We start from the raw sequence: 26,487 nt of genomic DNA, 5'->3' as shown, positions 1-26,487 counted from the left end.
AAATATTTTAATTTTTGGAAAGAAAATGCATGCTTTAGAGCGATTTTTCATAAATGACTCAAAAACTGTAAGTTTTTACAAAAAAGTTTTCATCACTAAAATTGAAGCTAATAAAAAATATAATAAATTGCTTACTTGAAAAACCCTTTAATGTTAATTTAAAGTAAGTTATTGGTAATTAAATGTATATTTTTTTCCGCGACTCTTAAAACCTAAGGGTTCAAGCTTAAATAACGGGAAAGAGATGCATTTTATAACACTTAGGTACTAAATACTTGTCAAAGTACTTAGAAATACCTATGAAAAATAAGATGCAGAAAAAGTTGATAGTATCAAAATCCGCTCACCAATTTTCGTGAAAATGAATGTAGATTTACCGAAATCGAAGGTACTAGTTGATTTTTACCTTCAGTGACTGCACTATAGAAAGAAAATGGCAATTCAATAATTGAGATGCGTATATTTTGCAAGCTCATAAATTATTAAACGATATGTAGTCGCCAAATAATTAATTTAAATTATTTTAAGAACAACTCTCTCTTAAGCCGGGAATATGGGGTCGTTTTCTTGCGAAGGGGTTGTAGCTCTATAATCGAAAGACGCGTGATTTAAGAGTTTATTCTTAGAATATAAGCTATACGAATTAAAGTACTATTAACTTTTTTGTAAAAACTTAAAGTTTTTCAGTGATTTACAAAAAACCTTTTCAAAACATGCATTTTTTTCACAAATAATTAAAATCTTTGATCTTTAATAACTTAAAAAGTATTGACTTATTTTATTAACTTTATATAATAAATTTTGCTTTTAATTTGTTCTTTTATTGATTTGTGCATTTATTTTTTATAAAATAATTTTCACCCCCGAGAAGGGGCGGTATCCACCCTCAGGGTAAAGGCGCAAGGTGGTACCATGTCACCTTTGTTTCTTGACGTATCCTCTAACCACTGACCAATTTTCGTGAAAATCGATGAAGGTTCACCGAAATTGAAGGTAATCGTTGATTTTTACCTTCAGTGACTGCACTATACAAAATAAATTGCAATTTACTGATCTAAATGCGCGTAATTTGGAAGCTTATAAATGATTAAATGATATGTAGTCGCCAAATAATTAGTTTAACGCATTTTAAATACAACTTTCTCTCAAGCCGGGAAGATAGGGTGGTTTTCTGGCGAAGGGGTTGTAGCTCAATAATCGAAATGCTCTTGATTTAATAGTTTATTCTTAGAGTATATAAGCTATAGGAATTATATTCGCAATACGATATATTTTAAGTTTTCTCAGCATCTTTCTCTTAAGTTAAATCAATTAAAGGGTTGTTTGGGGGTGAAGGGGATGAGCTCAAAAATCGAAACTATATAATTTCAAGAGCTCATAAATAGCTCGTAATTCTGCCGCAAAAACCGATTCAATATTCCTATTTTTAAGTAGTGGGGGGGGCTGACTCAGCCCCCCCCACTAGGGTATTAAATTCCTGCTCAGTGGAACGAGCTCAAAATTTTTAGTTTGCGGAATATGAGAGCTCATAAATAGCTCATAAATCAGGGCTATTTGTTTTTTAATTTTTGCAAGTGGGGGGGGCCAGCTCAACACGGGTATTTTAAAGACTTCTACTTTAAAATGTATAATACATGTCTGAATTGCCGATATAAATGAGTCAGATTAAATAAATTATTAGAAGAATTTTTTGCTAAGCAACAACATTTTTGTTTAATCTAGTATTATTTTGTATTTTGACAACGACACCCGACTTGGGCGTCGAAACGTTAATAAAATATTTTTTTTGGTAAAATTGTGGTTATTGAATATAGTTGAGTATTTCCCATTGAAAATAGTTGATTATGAAAATGCCACAAAAAATAGCTTCAGAACAACTTACCTTACTATTTTACCCATCATAATAAGTTAAAGAATCGGTCTCCCCTTACTACGTATCCAAAATGGGTCATCTTTCTATCCCAAACTACTACTACTAGCTCGAAAAGCATATATATGCGAAATAGAAACCATTTACGCTTATCAAAATATTCTGACTTATATCCAATCTTACATCTATTTTAAGTACATATTATGTTTATACTCCATCTAATTCACTTACCGTTCCACGTCATCCGCGTCATAGCCCGTGACGTCACATGATACCAACAGGAAATATTTAGGCGGTAGGTGTGTTCTTTTTTAGAATCACTATTCCGAGTACACTGGCATTACAGCCCCTAGACATATTTTATTATATACGCGTAGAAGTAATATTTAAAGATTTCTATTAATGTTAACTTAAAGAAATACACAATAATATCATCATCAGTAGCTCGACAACACTTTTTGGGTCCTGGCTTGTTCTAGGATTTTCCGCCATTCTGTTCTGTTCCTTGCTTTGTTCTTCCAGTGGGTAATCTCAAGTGTTTTCAGATCTTGTTCCACTTGTTCCATGTATCTAAGTTTGGGTCTTCCCTTTGACCTTCTCCCTACTGGTGTTTGCTTCATTATCTGTTTTGGTGTTTCGGTCTCCAACAATCGTTCACCATGGCCCATCCAGCGCAAACGTCCGATCTTTATGGTTTTTATGACGTCGGGTTCGTTGTATGCTGCGTAAAGTTCAAAATAATATCTTCTGCGCCATACGTCATTTTCTTTCACCCCCTTATATATGTGTCTAAGGATTTTTTGTTCAAACGTACCTAATAAGTTCTCATCGCTTTTCGACAGTGTCCATGTCTCTGATCCATATATAAGGACCGGTTTTATCAGGGTTTTGTATATTTTTTGCATTTGGTTTTTTCGTGATGTTGTTAGATCTTAGATGTTTAATGAGTTCATTATATGTTTTATTAGCAATATATATTTTTATTTCATTAATATTTAGGCCACTGTTTTGTGCCGCTCTTTCTATAGCATTAAATGCTTCTATCATTTCTCTTTTGCTTCTAGCTATGATATCAACATCATCTGCAAATGCCAATATTTGTACACTTTTTGTTATTATTGTTCCTCTGGTTTTGACTTTTGACTCTCTAATTATTTAATACACACAGTATTTAATAAACAAAATAATATGTTTAGTTTAATTTGTATAAATGGATTATAAAGCGTCTTTATGAAGCACATTTGTTCGGAATACACTGTAACTATAATCGAACGAAGGTGATATATTGGCATAAATTGGTAACATTTATTTGACAGTTGCGGTGATGACACTTCATATTAGTTTATATTATTTATTATAAGTATTTGTTTCATTATATTTGCTGTTTTTATTATGTACTTTAACGTAAGATTATAACTTAATTATTGTTTTCTATTTCTAAAGTTTTTATTTATTTACATTGTATATTAATTTGTTTTGCTGTATAATCCACTTCCGCAAAAATTGCGTGATGTATTTGATTTAAAATGAATTCAAGAATTTTTTGTAATTAAGCTACAATGTCAACTTAGATCTCTAACGTAGATAATGACGTGCAACGGTAAGTAAATTAGACGGACTGTATATGGGAATGAGCCACAGTTATTGGTGTAATGAAACTTACATTGTTAACTAATGTATGACGTTTCGATTTTCACTTCAAAAATAAATCTGAAAATAGAAAGGAATAACACTTACCTAAAATACGCGATTTAGTAAAGGAATGATAAGGCAACAGAGTAACATGAAGTAACAGTTGCAATAAACAGGAACAAACAACAATTTTCGTAATGGGTCGTTCACGAACGATCCGGATCTTTGATCTTAGTAGGAGCACCAGGTTCTTTAAATTTCCAGGTGTAAAGTTAATGGCACTGGCAAAGCCAAAAAGCCAGTCATGTTTTATTATAGTTTACATTACAATACAATGGTACATTGGGATACAATAATTTTAGTTTTTTCCGCGTATAGTCTTCCTTTAACGGGTTGTTGCCAATATTTCAAAATATCGTTACTCGTCATTTCAACAATAAATAAAGTTACACACTTAACACCGATCTTTTAGGGACTCCGTTCTCCTTTATTAGACTTGATATAGTTCCATTTGCTCGTACTTTAAATATTCTCAATTCAAGAAAATTTTGAATAAAATTTAGAAAGTGTCCACTCAGAAGCAAAGCCTTTTTGTTATTCCATACCTATCTCCTGTATAGGACAATGTTGTTTGTGGCTACTTCATTAACATCTGATTCAAGATCAACTAGGTTATCACTCGTTGATATATTTTTATGATCAATTGGGACCTGTTTTAGGATTTTGTGGTTTAGAGATTGGGATGATATAATTATGATCCTGACCAAGACTTTGAAAAGTAGTGTGTGTCCCTATTTGGTTCAGAACATTAAGGAGATACGTTTGTCTGTAAAAAAATGCAAAAAAATATTATTAGCATATCTTTCTAAATACTGTTGGGTATATTAGGTTTCATTTTAGGACCTCAAGATGAATTAGAGTATTGGAAGAAGAGAGGCGCTCAATTCTCACAAATTGTAAACCAGGTTAGCTCGATGGAAGTGCAGATGACCATTTTGTGCTTGAAACTAGCCCACGCAAAAATAATAAAAGATTGGAGGGATACCGATAAAAAGATTACGTTTTGCTATAACGAAGCTAAAGATAATGCAAAGTTTATTCAAGCTCTTGAAACTAAGTGTCATTCTTTGTATTTGGATGATCCAGTAAGTATTTTATGGGCTGCGAAATTTTGTGTTTTTATTAATGTTTTAATTTTTTTAAATATATGCGCTATGTATAAATATTAAAATATGTTAGCGTCATGCTACTTTTACTGATTTTCGCCCCATTATTAAATACATTATGTCACATAAATTTCATCGTCATTGTTGGATCAGTTAACACACACAGAGAGACAGAGAGAGAGAGAGAGAGAGAGAGAGAGAGAGAGAGAGAGACCCTGTCACTTGAGCCATAACTATCTTCTAATCTCCTGGTACTTACCTGAGACAAATTATGTTCTATATACCCATTCTCCCATCTAACTACCAAAGTTTCCTTCCCATATTATGCTACTCTGATGTCGTGCGGTAGCCACGACATCAGTACCAAGTTAGAGCGTAAGGGAAATGGACCTGGATCTGTCTATTATTGAATACTATACTATATAACGGGAAACTACTCCATTATTCTTTCCTAGTATTGTTTCCGGTAGACTTTTGATAGTCAAAGGGTGCTAAGAATCTCCGGGAGTAATCTAAAAATTGGAACGTGAAACTTAAGAAGTCTTTTTCCAGCTGGTAAATTACATAGTTTAGAAAAGGAAGGGCTACACTAAAAATCGATATTCTCGGAATTGGTGTGGTCAGATGGCCAGGTGGTCGGATGGACAAGGAATGAGATGCTATACTATTCTGGGAGCAAAAATCAGCAAATCCATCCAAATGAGGTTGGAATTTATCACTGGTTTTATTCGTGTATTATAATGGGTAATGTTTGGACGTGAATAAAGATATGCATGCCTGCTATATAGATTATGAAAAGGCATTTGACAGTGTAGGGTATGATTAAAGATATAAGAATAATAGAAAACTTATATTAGGCCTATTATACCTCAGGCGGTAGGAGGTATGACTTCCACTCAGAAGGCCAGGGATCGAATTCCAGCGCCGGCGAGAACATACAAACATTTTTAAAAATGTCTACAAGCCCCGGGTCGACTCAGCCTGAACAAAATGAGTACTTTGGGTGAAGCCAGGGGTAATAATAGGCGGTTGAAGCGTAGCACTGGCCCTTCCTTGTATACCGTAGGCCTTAAAGATAGCAGATTACCGTGCTATAAATTCCAAAATCGCGTTTGTGGTATAAAACGGAAAACTATTATACAGGGTGGGCCAAAGAAAACAGCCCACCTCGATATTTGGTAGTAGTTAATATACTTTGAGGAAATACCGAAACAGGTCGATTTTTATTTTTAAATTACAATGTTTTGATTTACATTTCATACTAGTGACTTCATCCATCTGGCCGTGATGACGTAATCGATGATTGTTTTAAATGGTAATAGGGGTTGTGTGGTAGCTCAATTGAAAGGGCGTTCAATTCTCTGTTCAGTAATATAAACAATAATATCAATATCTATACAGGGGGACCAAAAAATAATTTTTGAATTAAATTAATTGACGCCAAAAGAAGAATTTAGGTAATTTATTTAACTCAAAATACTTTATATTGCTGTGAGAAAATAGAAAAAAATGTTTATTTGGCAAATAAACATTGCTTTTCGCTTAAGAGGATGGGTACGTATTTTCGGCTGCAATGCTATTCAAATAGGGATTCATTTTTTTCGAATCCTGAGAAAAGTAATAAGTTTTTTTAAAAAATTTAAACGCAGAATGAAAGAGTACGTTATTGTCGAGGGCCAAAAGTCCCTGAGAACTTCTATAATGTTTATTTTAATAAGTTACAGGGGTGAAAAACTAAGAGAAAATTTAGTGTGATAATTAATTTAAAATATCTCATTCAAAATAAACTTTTTATTTATTCTAAGGGACTTTCGGCCCTCAAGATGTTCAAAATTGTAAGCGTTCCGTAGTAACAATATATAATTAAAAAATCACTTTAACACTTTTCCTCTTTTCTCGATTGAGTATTAGTTTTTGTTGTACATATAAATTATTACAACCACTGAATACATAGTTAGTGAAAAAATTATCACATTTATTAACTGAATTAATAATTTCCAATTATAAAAATAACAGTTTTCCAAGAACATTCAAAAGCCATCTCTTTAAATTAATGATGACATTTTCAAGTAGAATGACATTCTAGTAATGTTTACCTATCCATACCAGTGTGAATTTTACTACACGTAATTTGCCGTGTAAAGACAGAAAAAGTAGGGATACCCGTAAAATATTTGCGATGTATGTACCGATGGCCTTAAATTGAATGTCCAAACTACCAAAAGGTAGGTGAGAGGCTGTTCGTGATTTAATTTAAGCGAAAAAAATATTTATTTGTGAAGTAAACAATTTAGTCTATTTTCTGACAGCAGTATAATGTATTTTGAGTTAAATAAATTACATACGTTCTTCTTTTTGCGTCAATTAATTTCATTTAAAATATTTTTTTGGTCACCCTGTATAAATAATGATATTAATGTTTATATTACTGAATAGATAATTGAACATTCTTTCAAATGAGTTACCACACGACCCCTATTCCCATTTAAAAAATCATCGATTACGTAATCACGCTCAGATGGATGACGTCACTAGTATGAAATAAATGCCAAAAAATTGCAATATAAAAATAAAAATCGACCTGTTTCGGCATTTCCTTAAAATCTAATATCTACTGCCACATATCGAGGTGGACTCTTTCCTTGGGCCCACCCTGTATAAAAATAATAAAATTAAATAAAATTCCAAGGTAACTTTACGGAGAGAGTGTATATTGTCATTTCCGTAAATCATTCAGAGACTCTTTCGGAAGTTCTTTGAGTTAGGGGGTTATGTCAATTATTAGTTATTCATCAATTCATTCAATATTTTAATTAATTTTTTCTTTTTTAAGGTTAAAATGAGAAGTTCAATAATGGGACTTCTGCAAACAGTTCGATTGATACATAGCGTATCTCAGTTTTACAACACTTCTGAACGAACCTCAGCTTTAATGGTAAAGGTAAGGGATATTTAGGTATTCATACATTTATCAGCCAAATAAAATTTAAACTTTATTTACTTGTCATCCTTAAAATAAATCTTTTGTTTTTAGATCACGAATCAAATGATAGAGACTTGCAAAGACTATATAACCTGCAGAGGCCAGGAGAGCATATGGTCCCAAGAACGACCTCATATGAAGGAGAAGCTGACCCATTGCATTATTTTAAATCGGGTTTATAGAAAAACATATAATATTGTTAAAGCTCAGCCTTTCTTACCAGGACAACATCAGTTTAATTTTTCCGAAAACTACGTATTTGGAAAGTTCGATGCATTTTGTAGACGATTGATGAAAATCATAGCTATGTTCGATCTTATCGATGACTATAGTGGGCTCTTCCAACGACGAATGGAAGGCTTGTTGCTTGGAGATGGTAAAAATCCTGCTGTTTGTCATTTATATTATGGATCTATACAGGGTGTATTAAGAATGTCCAATCTCTGAGTTGTAGATTCTAGACCTCAAAATACACTGGCGGTAAAAAAATTTAGGTCACTAGATGTATTATACACGTTTGAAGCCTCGAATTTCCTAAACCTGTTGTCCGATTTGAGTGATTTTTTTAGTATGTTATAGCTTTATTATTCAAAAATCTCAATGTGTTAATATTGTTGCTAACAGGTAAATGTCATTTTATACCGGGTGTAACAATCATACCGTGTTTTTCAACTCTGTGGAATATTATATCATAAATAAAATATTGAAATTACAACTCAATTGTAGCCTTAGGCTTTCTTAACATTTTCTTTTTTTGATTCATTTGCTAATGTTGAATAATAAAAAAGTAAGGTACTTTAACAACTAGCCATGTTCTTCATCAATACAGGGTGTTTCTAAATAAGTGCGACAAACTTTAAGAGAAAATTCTGCATGAAAAAATAATGACTTATTGTTTTATAAACATATGTCCACAAATGCTTGGTTTCTGAGATACGGGATGTTAAATTTTTTTTTACAAACTGTTGGTTTATTTGTTGCTCTAAAACCGGTTGATATATGCAACTGAAATTTGGTAGGTTTTAAGAGATAGTTATTGCGCATTTTTTGACATACAATAAATAATTGTATATTCACCATTGGCGTGCATACGGGATGTATCTAAAATATTTATACCCGTATGCAACCCAATGGTGAATATAAAATTCTTATTTGTATGTCAAAAATTTCGCAATAACTATATCTTAGACTCAACCAAATTTCCTTTGCATATATCAACCGGTTTTAGAGCAACAAATAAACTGTCAGTTTGTAAGAAAAAAATCAACATCCCGTATCTCGGAAACGAAGCACTTGTGGACATATGTTTATAAAGCAAACAGTCATTATTTTTTCATGCAGAATTACCCCTTAAAGTTTGTTGCACGTATTTAGAAACACCCTGAATTGATGAAGAACATGGCTAGTTGTTAAAGTACCTAACTTTTTTATTATCCAACATAAGCAAATGAGTCAAAAAAGAAAATGTTAAGAAAGCCTAAGGCTACAATTGAGTTTAAATTTCAATATTTAATCTAAGCTATAATATTCCTCAGAGTGTTCCGAACTTTAAGGAAAAACACAGTGTGATTGTTACACCCGGTATGAAATGGCATTTACCTGTCTAGCAACAACATTAATACATTGAGATTCTTAAATAATAAAGCTATAAGATACTAAAAAAATCACCCAAATCGGACTACAGGTTTAGGAAATTCGAGGCATCAAACGTGTATAATTTATCTAGTAACCTAAATTTTTTGGCCGCCAGTGTATTTAGATTTAACGCAAATTACTTAAATAAAATATGGCTCCTTACTGAGTTACAGGGTGGTTTATTTAAAAATTTAAAAACTATGTTTGCTCCGTATTTTAAAACTATTTGACGTATGCTTATTATACTTGGCAGAAAGTGTGGCTACTATACAACCTATTAAATTGTGATAAATAAAGGTTTCTAGCTACTACCAGAAGCGTACGACAGGGGATAGTGGATGGTTGACCCTTCCCAAATTCTACTCGACTGGGGGAATTATTATTTTAGCACAATTTTTCAATTCTCCAATACTTTCTATGTAAATAGTATACTCTTCATTGGTAACGCTAAAGTTATTATTTTTCAAGATATTTGAAGTTGAACATAAAACGTCACAGTTATTTTGATTAATTTATACTATGATTCATATGATTAATATTTAAAAATTATTTATACCCAGTACTTTAAAACTATTTGACGTAGCCTTATCATACTTGGTAGAAAGTGTAGGTACTGTACATTCTACTAAATTATGTTAAATAATCGTTTCTGACTACCACCAGAGGCGTTCGACAGGGGAAATTGACTGGTTGATCCTTCCCAAATTCTACGCCACTGATGTAATAGCTATTTTAGTGTAACTTTTAGATTTTCCAATACTTTTATGTAAAGAATATACTCTTCATTAGTAATGATAAAATCATAACTTTTCGAGATATTTGAAGTTAAAAATGAAGCGACACAATATATTAATCAAAATAACTGTGCCGTTTCATATTTGACTTCAAATGACTCGAAAACTAATAGTCCTGTCGCCAGGGGGGTACAACGGCCTCCTGTATTCAGATGGACTTACCCAAGTTTTTATTATGTATTTTGGCCCGTAGAACACGAATTTTTTGGGTAACAGTTGATCCGGATGTCGATAAGATTGTTATAAACAAAGAAGTTGAGGAATTACATAATAGCGATTTCTCGCAAAACAAAACATGTTTTTGTATTTTTTGGGCCATTCTAACCAAAAAATGTTCCTACAAGTTTTTTCGTAGGATGCATAGTTTTCGAGATAACCGCGGTTGAACTTTCAAAAAATCGAAAAATTTCAATTTTTAAACCCGAATAACTTTTGATTCAAAAATAAAATAGCAATTCTGCTTACCGCATTTGAAAGTTCATGTCAAATTCTATCATTTCAAATATATACATTGCTAAAAATTTATGTGTTTATTGCTAAAAAAAGCTATAAACACATAGTGTTTCCCGTGCCTAATACATGCGTTTACATGCATGCTACGTAGAAATAGCCTCGCTTGCACTTGTACCTACTCTACCTACTCGTTCCATTTTAAATGAGAAATCATTGAAAACATCACTCCAGCACTAGGTGTTTATACTTTTGTTTAACAATAAAATAATAAATTTTTAGCAATGCAAATAACTAAAACCGATATACTTTGACTTGAACTTTCAAATGCGGTAAGCAGAATTGCTATTTTATTTTTTAATCAAAAGTTACTCGAGTACAAAAATTGCAATTTTTCGATTTTTTGAAAGTTCCACCGCGTTTATCTCGAAAACTATGCATCCTACGAAAAAAATTGTAGGAACACTTTTTGGTTAGAATGGCCCAAAAAATACAAAAACATGTTTTGTTTTGCGAGAAATCGCTGTTATGTAATTCCTCAACTTCTTTGTTTATAACAATCTTATCGACATGCGGATCAACTGTTACCCAAAAAATTCGTGTTCTACGGGTCAAAATACATAAAAAAAACTTGGGTAAGTCCATCTGAATACAGGAGGCCGTTGTACCCCCCCTGGCGACAGGACTATAATGACTTTATGGTTATCAATCAAGAGTATATTATTTGCATAGAAAGTTTTGGAGAATCGAAAAATTGCGCTAAAATAGTAATTCCCCTAGTGGCGTAGAATTTGGGAAGGATCAACCATTCACTATCACCTGTCGTACGCCTCTGGTAGTAGCTAGAAACGTGTATTTATCACAGTTTAATAGGGTGTATAGTAGCCATACTTTCTGCCAAGTATGATAAGGATACGTCAAATAGTTTTAAAGTACTGGGTAAAAATAGTTTTAAAATCTTTTAATAAAACTGACTAGGTAAGGAACCATATTTTATTTAAGTGATTTGGGTTAAATTTTAATATTTTAAGGTCTAGAATCTACAACTCAGAGATTGGACATTCTTAATGATATACCCTGGATAATATAATTAACAGTTTTTTATTTGTGGCAACTCAAATCTTCCAGAAACATTTTGCTACCGTATAATATGATTCGATTTATTTGGATCTCATCAAATGTCAGACTGTAAATATTTATATGGCCGAAGAAAGAATACTGTTCTTCTGATATTTTATGACGTTTATGAGCAAACCTTCTGAATTTATCATTTTACGAATATCTTCATTTAAAGTGTGCAAAATGCACAATATTTTCAAGATCCGTCGATAGCACCACATTTCGAATGATTCTAATTTGTCAAACATATTGGTTATTTATGTACATGTCTCACAACCATACAATATGATAGATCACATATAATGCTCAGGAATTTCTTGCGAATATGCATCGAAAGATTTCTCTTATATATAACTGGTTTCCAGATCATAAAAACCTTACATCGTTGCCGTTACTGCAAAATGTAATATGTTAAATACTGTACTTTTCAGGAGACAAAAAAGAACTAAATAAAATTTACTGTGTGAGTAGTGTTTTTCTTCAAATTAGGGCTTATACATATGTATCGTCTTTTGTTTTTAAGTATATCTTCTAATTTAGAGAACAACACTACTTATACAGTAAATATTATTTAGTTTTTTTGTCTCCTAAAAAGTGTAATATTTATTAACATATATGACATTTTGCATTAACGGCAACGACATGATATTTCGATCCTGGTTATTATCTGTTCATCAGACTCACAATTTAGATTTGACCAGCTTCCAAGGTATTTAAAAAAGCGTAAACGTTCTATCTACTCTCCGTAAAAAGAAAGTATACCTTGATTTATATATTAATATTTTGAACCGACATCCGCTTTGTATTTCAAATATGTTAACTTGACGCCACTCCGATAACTTGCTTCACTGACTAGATTTACTAATGTCTGGAGATCTTGTAAATTTTCTGCAAGAACGGCTGTATCGTCAGAGTATCTGATATTGTTGATTATTTCTCCGCCTAGTCTTACTCCATTTTGTCTGTCATTCAGAGCCTGTCTAAAGATTTCTTCAGAGTATTGAATAAAAAGACTGGGTGACAAAACACAACTTTGTCGTACTCAACATTTAATGAAAAGTTTTTGACTATCTTCATTTTGGATAGAGGCTACTTGATTTTAAATATAAGTATTTTACCAGTCTGATATCGTAGTGGTGTAAGGAGCCTGCTGCCCGCAGGCAATCTAAAAGTATATCGTGTTGTACTCGATCGAATGCCTTTTGGAAGTCAATACAACAAACATAAACGTTTTTTAGGAACTCACAACTTTTTTGTAAGAGAACGAGCATACGAAATAGCTCCCTAGTTCCTATACCATTTCTAAATCCAAATTGCTCATAATAAACAGTGACTCCAATCAATTATTTGGTATTTTCTTCCATTGTAAATTCAGTGGTTAACGAGATAATATTTTCCTCGTTCAAAATTTTAATTACCTCAGTTGGTATTTGATATGGTCCAAATGCTTTATTATTTTTGGCTTGCTCTATTGCTTTTCTGATTTCAGTATCCTGGGACCTTTGTCTAACTGGTTGTCATAGCTAGGAGGTATGTGTAGCATTTTCTCGAGAAGCATTGTCAATAAGACTAAATGTATTTCTCAAATCATACGCTGGTTTAGATATCCCGACCAATTTGAATCCTCCGACATGTTGTCCAGAAGACATCTGTTGGTTAAATGGGTTAATTTAAATTATAACTTCTAAATAATTTTCTTTCGATTTAAGCTCTTGAAGAAGCTATTCAAAAATTTGGAGAAATAAAACAAATTGTCATGAACAAAACATATGACTACTTGGATCACAGAAACGGAGAATTTGAAACTGATTTCAAGAATTTTCTGTTGAATACAGAACAACTTAGACAGACTATAGCCGAATCAATAGAGAGAAATTTCGATAGTGTCTGGGAAACGCCACAGGGAATCAGGTTCCTAACAAGGTTTGAAAAGGTACGATAATAGTTATTTATGTACCAAGTCAGTAAAGTTACTCTTTATTGAACGAGTCTGATATGAGCAGAGCGAGCCTAGCGAGCGTGGCGAATAACAGCCGAGTTCGATAAAGAGTCTTTACTGACGTGGTGCATACAAAATTTTATCGCCATCAATTTGATATTGATTTTAATACTTACTTACAATTTATTAGGAATTTTCAAAATTTTAGACGTAATAAAAATTTCATGACAGTGATGACAGGTGACTTCTGCATGATGGCCGCTTTCGATTTTTAATCAATAGTTATCAATATTGAATAATTCTAAATCGGTAAAGTGTTGATTTATTTTATATGAATATAATTACAAAATTCTACAGAATTTCACTTTTCTACATCAATTAACAATGTCGTAAATTTTGTACAATATTTTTAATAATTAAAGTAAATAAATTGTAAGTTAACTCAATTAAATAATCGATTACTGCCATCGACCACTTACATTCAATTCCGATTAATCGCGGCAGGTAAAGTAAAATTCTTCTTTCAGTACAATAAAGTGTTACTTTACTGCCGCAAATGAGGGCAAATGAGTACAATAATGAATAGGGATGGGAAAAACCTACCGGTTTAAACCTAAAACCGGTTTTTTTACTTTGCAATAACCGGTTGTTTTTTTGTCCCGGTTATAACCGGTTTTTTATTTTTAAAGTAAAAATCGGTTTCTAGGTTTTTACGGTGATTAGGATTAGGTTAGGTATTATTTTGTATCCCAATCATAATTATTATTCTCAAGTAATTATTCCAAACAAAACCATAATTCAAATTTTATTTTATAAAATACAGAAGCAAACTGAAAGTGCAATCTCACATCAGCCAGAAACAATTATTAAGTTTTATTATAATATTTCCTTGAAAAGGTATTTGTAATCATAATATTTACGTAAGAAATGATCTGGTTGAATTAGACGCAAACATCATCTATTTTTCACACTTAACTCTTGACATTGAAAGTGGGTGAATGACTTTTTCTGATTACCAAAAATAATGCTCTGACTATGAATATCGAATTACTGATTACGAATACGAATCTCCAAGAATTTCGCTACGTTTTCAAAACAATACACTCATACACAGGCCCGGCCCCAGGGGTGGGCGAACTGGGCGGCTGCCCAGGGCGGCAAATTTAGGGGCGGTAAATTTTAGAGGACAGCCAATTTTTGAAATTGAAGAAATATAAATTCGTTCTTAATATTATCAACGGAACAGAAAAAGAAAGAGCGGAAAAAATGCAACTGTAAAAACGAGAATTAAATACCTAAGCGAAACAATAACAGTTACAAGCTTCAAATTGACAACACCGCCTTCTTCTTCCTCGCTTAAGAATAGTGGGATCAGAATAGTGAGGGGCGATTTTGTAACAATGGTAATTTTTTAAAGCTTGTTGATCTCTTTGGAAAATTTGATTCTGTCTTACAAGAGCACATTAGCAGAACAACGAATGGTAGTAACAAGCAGCATCACTACTTGGGAAAACGTATTCAAAACGAAATTATTCAGCTCCTCCATGACCAAATCAAAAATAAAATTTTAAACTTTTTGCAATCAGCAAAGTATTATAGCATAATTGAGGGGGTTTGACGTAAATGGGTTTAAATGCAGTTTTGAGAGTTCTTAGATAATCAGCTTAAAAGTTGTTGAGTTTTATAAACTCTAAAATACTAAGAAAATGTACTTGAATCGGTACATAGTATTGATAAATGTTACTGTTAAAACGGTTCAAGTGCTGATTTTAACTATTAGGTAAGTACTAATCATTTTCATTCCAGCTTGTATTACAGCAGTTATCCACAGTGTAGCTAAAACTGGCACGTTGCACAATATTTTTGCATAATTAGTCTTCGAAATTCGGTACAAATATAATATTTATTTACTTGAAATTAATCCTGCATTTTTTTGTTTTTTTTTGTACAGGCTTTTGCCATTCAGCCAGTCAAAACTTTTTAAATTCTTCCTAAAGCAAAAGTAATCCTGCATTAACATGAGGTTTTTACAGAATACTAAAAATAGTTTTGTGGTAAAATGATTCAAGCGTGCTTAAACCCGTTTACTACTACTTGTTTTTACAGAATACTATAAAAATAGTTTTGTTGTAAAATGGTTCCAGCGCACTTAAACCCATTTACTACCAATGCAAAATGCAATTGTTTTCATTAAAATAAATGTAATGGCGATAGCTGACGACTGTAGGGCGAAATATGCTTGAATCCTTTTACCACCAAGTTATAAATCTATTTTTAAATAAGCGAATCTGTACTTCGAGCATATTTTTAGAAAAGCGCACTTAAACCCTTTTACTTCTAAACACCTCAATTATTTTAGATTGTACACCTTATATTTCTGGGGTGGAACAGATGACTATTGTTGCACGTTTTGTCGATTTAGGTACCTGTTCACAAAGTGTTAAAAGTGCAGAACATTTCCTTGGATTTGTGCCTGTACTGGAATCCACTGGCTTGGGACTTAACAGAAGTTATTTTGCAAAAACTGAATGAACTGGGAATACCTTTGGAAGATTTGAGAGGACAAGAGTATGATAATGGGGCAAACATGAAAGGGAAGAACTTGGGAGCTCAAAACAGAATTTTGAAAATGAATCTAGAGCATTTTTTGTCCCATGTTCTAGCCATTCACTTAACTTAGTCGTGAACGATGCTGCTAAAGCCCCACACTGTGCAGTTTCTTTCTTTTTCTTAGTGACAAAAATTTACAACTTTTTCTCAGCATCTATTCATCGTTGGGCTATACTAAAAATCATATTTCTAGCCTAACATTGTAATCTTTGTCCGAAACTAGATGGGAAAGTAGAATTGATGCAATTACTCCCATGATATACCAAATTGAAGAAATCTACGATGCTCTTATAGAAATCACTGTCAATAAAATCAACGATAAAATGATTGCTCATGAGGCAAGCTGTTTGGCAAATCAAATCCGTGATTTGACTTTTCTTTGCTCGGTGGTAATATGGCATGACATTTTACTTCACATCAACGTAGTTAGCAAATCACTGGTATGGGATATTAGGTCTGGATCCCGCGTATGAAAAAAAAGTTGATTAATAGCAAGCTGAAAATTTGTTAATAGCTTAAGGGTGTCTAGTCGGACAAACTTGGATATATGGTAACACTGAAACAGGGGAAGTTTTAATTGTGGAACAGGTTAAAAATTTGGAACGGTCAGACCACGAAAACGGCACATTTATTTTGTCCGACAGAACAGACTTAAACTCTTCGAACAGAGATTAAACTCTCATGCAAAAATCAGACTGCTATTTATCACCAAATGGGCGTTTTAATGAGCGGAACATGTAGAATATGCCAAATGACAGGAATTATGACAGGTGATAAATAGCAGTATGATTTTTGCATGAGAGTTTAATCTCTGTTCGGAGAGTTTAAGTCTGTTCTGTCGGACAAAATAAATGTGCCGTTTTCGTGGTGTGACCGTTCCAAATTTTTAACCTGTTCCACAATTAAAACGCTCCTGTGTCAGTGTTTCCATATATCAAAGTTTATCCGACTAGACACCCTTAAGCTATTAACAAATTTTCAACTTGCTATTAATCAACTTTATTTTCATACGCGGGATCCAGACTTATATGTATTGATATGGGAGTACATCAAGCTTTCAGTATCAAGTCTCTCGGAAGTGATTTAAAATTCCAGGGCTATTTGACAGACGCAAGTTAGAAATTGAGAACCCGAAAATCGGAGGCACAGTAATAGCAAAAAAGAGAAAAGTGAAAAGACAATTTGGCTATGAGGCTGAAGATGAAAGTATGGACCTAGATCCAAAGACACGATATAAAGTTGACTTTTATTTAAAAATTATAGACACAACCGTTAATGCATTATGTGATAGATTTCAGCAAATTAAGAGCCATGGTGAAATTTTTGAGTTTTTCGGTCTGCCAAGGGGGCGGCGGTCGCCGACCTTGACCAGGGCGGCAAAATCCCTAGGGCCGGGCCTGCTCATACAGGAAGTATTAAATGAGTTAAAATGTACCTTTTCTACAAATATACAAACGTGTTAAAAGTAATACATGTTCTTTCGATAGTATGTACTAATTTTGATAATATTGATATCGAGTCGAATGTAATATCGCAAACTAAAGTTTATTGTAAATGTAACTTTGTAACCTATTGGATTAAAAAAACCGAAAACCGGTTTTTCCAAAAACCGGTTTTTTTGGCCGGTTATAACCGCTAGGTTAAACCGTAAGCAAAAAAAACCGGTATAACCGAAAACCGGTGTTTTGTCAAAAACCGCCATCCCTAATAATGAATGGCTTTAGTGACGGTTGGCGATGAAATATATTTATTTAAATCAGTAAAATTATATTTTATCTTTAAAGTAACTTTATAACGTGTGATAAGAAGTAATACTAGTTTTTCTTCTTCTTTTTATCTTTTTATTTGTGTTTAGGATTTTTAGATCTGCTAGTACCGATTAATTGCAGTAACTTTCCTTGGGAAATAAAGCCTTCTGAATCTCTTCAGCAGCCTTCCGTGTGCGATTTCCAACTGGTTTTCCCTCTAGCAAAGTTCTGCTCCACTCTTCTCATATGATTACACTATTGACTTCGCTCCTGTTTTTCTTACCTTATTACGTCTTGAGCCACATATCAAACACACATCGTTATCACTTATCACCAATAATTCTACAAATAGATCTACAAATAATTGTAGATCTCTTTTTTCTCGCTGTATTTCTTTATTAACTGTCTCAAAGAAAACAAGGCATCAGTTGTGCTCCTTCTTAGCATAGACCCAAACTGTTCTTCTTCTATCGATGTCTCCCTCCTCAACCTTGGGTTTTCAGTTCTCTACCAATTTTTTATTGTGTAAGATATTAATTTTATCCCTCTACAGTCCTTATAGTCCTGAATTACTGTATAAAGATAAAGAGATACCATCACGCTCTTCCTCCATGCATTGGGCATCCTTTCTTCACCACATCGCCGGTTCGTAATAAGAATGACGTAACTGCAAATTTTGTCAGTTCCTGTTTATTGTGTAATTAACTTCTAAAAATACTGTGTACAGATGATACAAAAGCGACATAACTGTAACTATGTGCTGAGCCACCACAGGGTAGTTGCGTCGTTATTGAAATACGCACCATTTTAGACCTTGTTTCAGATAAAGAATGACGCAACTGTAAATAAGGTTAAAATGGGGGGACTAAATTAAGATAATGAAATTTGGATCAATAGGGATGAAAATAAGAGCCATCGCTATAAGAATAAACGTCATAATAAATATTTAAAATTAGTTTTTTGTACAGAAAAATTTTCAGATCAAGAATAACGCAAATGTATATAGTGTTAAAATGGAGGGAGTAAATTGAGATAATGAAATTCGAACCAACGGGGATGAAACTAAAAGCCATCATTGTAAGAATAAACGCCATACCGATGCTCCGCACGGTTACTCTTTTTTTAATCATTATTTTAAATATTTAAAAAATTTTAGATGAAGAATGACGCAACTTTAAAAAGGGTTGGAATGGGGGATTAAATTAAGATAAAGAAATTCGAACCGTTAGGGATAAAAATTAAAGCCATCATTAATAATAATATAATAATAATAATGGAGTTTATTCGTAGCAAATAAATTACCTATACATATAATAAAGTCAGTTCTGCTTCCCTCAGTTTTATCGGTGTTGTGTCATCTACTGCGCAGATAGCGCGATGTAGAGTAGATGTTTCAGCCTGCATCTGAAAATAAGATCTTAAATTAGCAATTTGTTTGTCTAATTGCTCACCTATATCCATAAGTCGTCTTCCTCCTAAATTCCGTGGTAATGTCGTTCTTTCTACTGCACTTTTTGGATGGTGTTTTTGTGCCTTTGTGAGGTGCGTTCTTACTTTTCGCTGAAGATTTTCTATGTCCGTTTTTGTCCACTTAACAATGCCAAATGAATAGCTAAGCGCGGAACATGCGTAGGTGTTTAGTGCAACAAATTTCTACTATTAAGGTGTGAGCGAAGCAGCTGTTTTACTCTTCGTATAAACTCAGTAGTTATCTCTGTTTTCATTTGTTTATGGTCAATTCTCCGCGCTTGCTTTACTCCAAGATATTTATACATATCGTTTTCACCCATGGCCTCGATGTTCTGGCCATTTTGCATATCGTTGGTTTGTTGATAAGGTATTTACTCCAGGGAAATAAGGTTTTTGTAGGGACACTTGAGCAGCCAGGTTGCAAATGGGTTTTTTGGGTACTATATACATAATACATTATACATACAAAAATGCCCGTCACAGTTCGGACGAGAATTTTAGTTATTAACAAATAAGGGTAAAAAATGGCAGTTTTTTCGTTTAAATCGCTACAGGTAAAAATAGGATAATTAAATATCTTATTTATAGTATTATTCCTTTAGTAGATGAGCTAATGTTTAAAACGGCAATTTTTTAATTTTGGTCCGATCATTTGTTGCTTCGAAAATTGCAAAATAAAACTAAAATTTCGAAAATACAAAATTTGCTATAACTTTCGCGAAAGTGACCTTACGACTTTTATATTTCACAAAAAGTTGAGTCAAAGAGTCCATATATTGCACAAAAAATTTTAAGACAATTCGTCAACTAGTTTAAATTTTATTCAATTTGTTTATCCCAAAGAGCTTTTTTTTGTAATGTTATTGTTCAGAAAATAATAATTATATAGAAATTATGTGAAAACCACATGAAAGAACAATAGCATTGTTTTCAAATTATTTAAAAAAATCATTAAAACGTAATTTTTGTCACTACGAAAACATTTTACTAAAGTAGAGTTATTTTTGGCTTGAAAACAATTTGAATAGCTTTGTTAATATTGACTGTAGAATAAATTTAACTTGGAATTTCAACAGCTGGTATTTTTACACAAATTTTCAAAAAAAAAAACTTTTCGCCTATGTTAATTACGGTCAAAGTTAGCCACTTTTATTATTTAATTCACAGTTACTTCAATATACAAAAAATTCTCGTGTAACAGTGTTATAGTCTGTTCGCCAAACTCAGACGCAACTTTCTAGATATTTTAGTCGGTAATTTTCCCAATTTTAGTAAAATTGGCAAAAAATAATTACTAAATAGTTAATAATCACTAAATAGTTAGTAATTTTGCCAATTTTTGCAAAATTATCAAAAAACAAAAAAAATATCGACTAAAATATCTAGCCAGTTGCGTCTGAGTTTAGCGAACCGACTATAGTTACCATACTACTTCGAAACGGCTTGGCCGATTTTTATGAAATTTTACAAGTATATCCTATGGGACTGAGAATAGGTTTTAATCTATTTTTCATACCCATAAGTTATAAGGGGGGTTGCCCCCCTGACATTTTTTTAAATTTTTTTGGACAAAATTGTCTATCTTAATTTTATGTGATGTAGGATTAAAAAATACACACAACTCTTAATTTACGCTTTACCATCACCAACCCCTATTTGTTAATACCCATCTATATATTTATATCTACAAAATTCTCCTGTCACAGTGTTAGTTGTCATACTCCTCCGAGACCGCTTGACCGATTTTTATGAAATTATATATGTATATTCGGTAGGTCTTAGAATCGGTCGTAATCTATTTTTCATATCACTGAGTGATAAGGGGAACTCCCCCTAACATTTTGAAATGTTAGGTGGGGATTTACGTACATAACGTACTCTACAAGACTACGAGTACATACAATTTAAAAAAAATATGATTAAAATCCATCAAACAACTCTGGAGATATTAATCGCAGCATATGTTTGAAGAATCAGTTTTATTTTTTGAGTGCACTGATTTTATTACTCATTTCCACCGACCACAAATCGATTTCGTTAGAACGTTATTTTTAAAGCTTTATTAACAACTCTGTTGAAGCTTAAAGTTTACTCAAACTTTTACACATAAACTATATACCTTCAACTTCGAAATGGCGCTAGTTGGGTTGCTTAATTGTTATAAACAAAGTAGCTGTCAATTAAATAATAAAAGTGACTAACTTTGACTGTAATTAACCTAGGCAAAAAGTGTTTTTTGAAAATTCGTATAAAAATACCAGCTTTTCAAATCCCAAAGTAGTTTTATTCTACAGTCAATATTAACAAAGTTATTCAAATTGTTTATGAACTAAAAATGACCCTACTTTAGTAAAATGTTTTCGGAATGATAAAAATGACTTTTTAATGATTTTTTTAAAACACTTTGAAAACATGACTTTTCTTCTTTCATCTGGTTTTCACAGGATTGCTATTTCATTACTATTTTCTGAACAACAATATTGCGAAGAAAAAGCTCATTGGGATAAACAAATTGAATAAAATTTAAACTAATTGACGAATCGTCTTAAAATTTGTTGTGCATTATACGGACTGTTTTTCTCAACTCTTTGTGCAATATGAAAGTCTTAAGGTCATTTTCACAGAAGTTATAGCAATTTTTTTATTTTCGAAATTTTAGTTTTTATTTTGCAATTTCTAAGGCAACAAATGATCGAACCGAAATTCCAAAACTGCCATTTTAAACCTTTGCTCATCTACTAAAAGAATCACAGTATAAATAAGATATTTAATTACCCTAATTTTACCTGTAGCGATTTAAACGAAAAAACTGCCATTTTTGACACTTATTTGTTAATAACTAAATTTCTCGTCCGAACTGTGACGGGCATTTTTACATGTATAATGTATTAGGTATATACTATCCAAAAAACCCATTTGAAACCTGGCTGCTCAAGTGTCCCGAACATGGTATATTTTTGCCTTATTTCCCTGGAGTAATTAGGTATTTTAAACCCTTTGTAAGATCAACAAATATTGCAATGTGACTATTGAAAAATTTAATTTCAAGATATTTTAACCGTGAGTCAACTGCCTGTTCAACAGTTTTGATGTTGACCTCGGATCTTCATCTCATTGACTTCTTGGCTATGATCGTGCATTCTATTTTAGTCCAGGAACCAAAGCTTTTCACCTCGCAATTTTTACAGAATGGATCAGTTTGCTTGAAAATTTGAGAATAAGCAGTGGATAGTCCATGGATCAAAATATATATGATGCCAACAGGCGCCTTTACCATGAGGGTGGTTGCCACCCCATCCCGGGGCTGGAAATTTTTTATTATATTTTGACCGCAAAAGTTGATAAAAACGTTCATTATAAGCAAAAAATGTTCTATACATTTTTGTGATAAAATTAAAAGTTTTCGATTAATTCGCTAAAGAAAGTGTTCAATGTTTCAATTCACTATTCGAAAGTGCTAAAAAATCAATGTTTTTCGATGGTATACTCATTTACGATTCACTCAATTTTTGCCGTAGAACAAATTTTATCGAACCAAATTCTTGGGAATTAAATTACCTACAATTTCATATTTAATCATCCAAATTGCAAACATCCGTTATTCGCTTTAAACTTCAGTTTTTTTTTAACTAATCATTCTAAGCCAGTCAAACTTCTAGAATCTCTTAATAATACATAAATAAAGAAGAATTAATAAGGGAAATGACTAAAAACACCGCTAACTTACATTATTATGCTTCCAATTGGATTTCTCCTTTTTTTTCAAAAAAATATATTGATTTTTTAACCGTAACTTTTGTATTTTTTATCTTAAAAGTCCGTTAAAAAAGAATTTTGCAGGTTTTTACAAGATCTATAAGGCTGTTAATATTAAATCCTTTAAAAATACTCAGTCACAAAAAGAGGTGGCAGTGAAAGGGTTGGTAAGGTTATTTTTGCATGATATTCCAAGTTTTAATTGTCAATAGCTCACTAAATTTTTGTCGTAAAAAAATTTTTTGCAAACCAGTTTCTTGGGAATTAAATAAGCTACAATTTCATATTTAAATATTTTTTCGTATCTCTGATGATAATCTTTTTATTCTGAAGAAAAAGGCATTTTTTATCAAACTACAAAAACTCGTTATTGACTTTTAACTCCATTTTTTTAAAAACTAATCATTCTAAGCCGATCAAACTTCCAGAACCTATTAACAATACATAAATCAAGAAATTCAAATCAGGTCAATGAAAAATTTTAATTAGGGTGGTGATTAGGGGGTTGTTTACAATCACTTTTTTGCTGAAAAAAATAGGGACTGACATTCTTTTCATTATAAGTCACTTAATTTTTTAGCTAGAAGTTTTTTTTATTTCTGGAGATACATATTTTTAAATACTTTAAATTAGTTTCAACAAGTTATCCTCGAAAAATGCATAGTTTTCCGTCCTTTGACTTTGAAACTACAATATCGAGCATTTGACGAAGAAGAGCCAACATATTATAAAGTATAGCTCGATTACTATTGGTCTCAAAGAAAATAAAAAACGGTTTTGTTTATTTTTTCAAAAGGTACATTTTTGTTAAGTAAAGTTGTTTTGATAAAACGAAAACTTTTTGAGTTTTTAGCAGAAAACTGATTAAAAACATTGATTTTTTCTATATACAGGGTGTCCAGAAACTCTACCGACAAACGAAGACAGGAGATTCCTCAGATAATTTTAAGACAGTTTAACCCAATTCACCTAGTCCGAAAATGCTTCTTAAGGGAGCTAGAGCTCTTTGAAGATGGCGCCATGAAGTTAGTTTTTCTTAAATAGCTCCAGAACGCTTCTATTTAGAAAATCGAAAATTAGTATGCACATTTACTTTTTAGAGATGCATCGATTCCATCCATTGCAAATTTCTAGTACCCGTCATAGGCGTCTGTTTTGGGTAGAGCAACCGGTATTTTATCGTATACCTTTTTTGTCCTTAACTTTTATGCATTTTTGACACCGGATTATTAAATTGTGAGGTATTCTAGTACTAAAAGGTACACTTGCTTTAAGCCGGTAGGACACACCGTTTTCTAGAAAAATCGATTTGAAAGTTTTTCGTTTTTGGAATTTGAAAAAAAATTTAAAGAACTTTTCAACAAAAACGAAGTATTTTACCAACATAAAGTAACAGTAACTTTTAGTACTCGAATACCTCATAATTTAATAATCTAGTGTTAAAAATGCTCAAAAATTCAAGACAAAAAAGTTATGCTATAAAATAACTGTTGACCTACCCAAAACGGACACCTATGACCAGTACTAGAAATTCGCAATTAATGAAATCAATTTATCTCTGGAATATAAATAAATGTACCAGTTTTCGTCTTTCTAAACAGTTTTTTTTTTAATTTTTTTTTTAATTTAAAAAGCGAAAAATTTTCAAATCGTTTTTTCTAGAAAACGGTGTGTCCTATCGATTTAAAACAGGAGTATTTTTTAGTACTAGAATACTTCACAATTTCATAATCCAGTGTCAGAAATTCATAAAAGTTAAAGATAAAAAAGTTATGCAATAAAATAACCGTTACCCTACCCAAAACGGACGCCTATGATCGGTACTAGAAATTTGCAATGGATGGATTAGATTTATATCTTGTAGATAAATATGCGTACCAATTTTTGTTTTTCTAAATAGAAGTGTTCTGGAGGTATTTAAGAAAAACTAATTACAAGACTCCATCTTCAAAGAGCTCTAGCTCCCTTAGGAAGCATTTTCGGACTAAGTGAATTGGGTTAAATTATCTTAAAATTATTTGAAGAATCTCCTGTCTTCGTTTGTCGGTAGAGTTTCTGGACACCCTGTATATGTAAAACTAACACTTTCGATAGCGAATAAATCGAAAACTATTAATTTTATCAAAAAATTGTATAGAACGTGTTTTGCTTATAATGAATGTTTTTATCAACTCTTGCGGTCAAAATGTAATAAAAATTTCCACCCCCGAGGTGGGGTGTCAACCACCCCCATGGTAAAAGCGCCTTTTGGCATGATATAGATTTTGATCCTTGGACTATCCACTACTTATTCTCAAATTTTCAAGCAAATCGATCCATTCTGTAATAATTGCGAGGTTTTGTCCTTTTTTAAGCTTCATTACTTGGACTATTCCCCGATTGGTTTCTTTATGGTAAGTTTTTATCTTAAAATTAAGTTGTCTCTACAGGCCGTCCAATGCAACGACTGCTGGGGACTGAGGAGTATTTTTAATATTTCTTCTGATATGTTCGTTAAATTTCTCCTATTATGCTGATATTCAAACTGTAAAACTTTTTTATATTAAATTAAATAAAAATAGACGGTTTCGTTTTGGTCCAATTCGAGTCTCTTACCATTCTCTGACACGTGTTTCTAGGTTTACCCGTTATCAAAGAAGCTTTTTAAGAAAACTGAATTGAATCAAAACGCACTGACTGGTTGGTAAATATATTTAAATATTCTACCAACGTATGACAATAGCGACATCTGACGAGGAAAGATGAAGTGTGTCGATAACAGTTAAAGTAACTGTGAACCTGAGGCATATCCATGCCATTGGGCGATGCTAGGAATCTATTCCACCAAAGCATCAGCAATTTACCCATATAAACCGATAACTGTTTGTACTCTGCGCCGAGTATAGCGGCTTCTTCGTTTGGTGCCTCTTCGTTTCGAATATTGGCGATCATTCTGGCTATAATTATTTTATTAACTGATGCTTTAAACAGATTAGTTGTTATTGTGAAGAACCATTTCCTCAGGTTTTTTAACCATGATATTCTTCTTCTCCCAATTCCTCAATTTCCTAATACTTTACCTTGAAGGATTACTACCTTTAGCAATCTGTATGTAGCGCCGTTTCTCATTATGTGTCCGAAATATTCTGAGTATAGCGTGAAACCAAATAAAAATAGCCGGTTTCGTTTTGATTCAATTCGGTCTCTCACGTATTCCTAGGTTTACCCGTTATCAAAGACGCTTTGAAAGAAGACTGAATTGAATCAAATCGCACAGATTGGTTGGTAAATATATTTAAATATTCTACCATCGTATGCTATTAGCGACCTCTAAGG

The 26,487-nt window shown here is 32.4% G+C and overlaps 1 protein-coding gene across 1 annotated transcript in view; it reads left to right on the top strand.

Moving 5' to 3' along the window:
* The window catches only part of LOC126885269 (dynein axonemal heavy chain 5), a 356,025-nt gene that overhangs the window by 12,331 nt on the left and 317,207 nt on the right, over positions 1 to 26,487 (top strand). The window contains exons 5-8 of the mRNA XM_050651757.1: positions 4,403 to 4,647; positions 7,502 to 7,609; positions 7,703 to 8,027; positions 13,359 to 13,582. Of these exons, the coding sequence (XP_050507714.1) occupies positions 4,403 to 4,647; positions 7,502 to 7,609; positions 7,703 to 8,027; positions 13,359 to 13,582 (902 nt within the window). The remainder of the gene's footprint in view (positions 1 to 4,402; positions 4,648 to 7,501; positions 7,610 to 7,702; positions 8,028 to 13,358; positions 13,583 to 26,487) is intronic.

Source organism: Diabrotica virgifera, chromosome 5, assembly GCF_917563875.1.
Source record: "Diabrotica virgifera virgifera chromosome 5, PGI_DIABVI_V3a".
NCBI lineage: Eukaryota > Metazoa > Arthropoda > Insecta > Coleoptera > Chrysomelidae > Diabrotica > Diabrotica virgifera.
The sequence above is the reverse complement of the archived record's forward strand: the minus strand, read 5'-3'. Positions and strand labels throughout refer to the sequence as shown.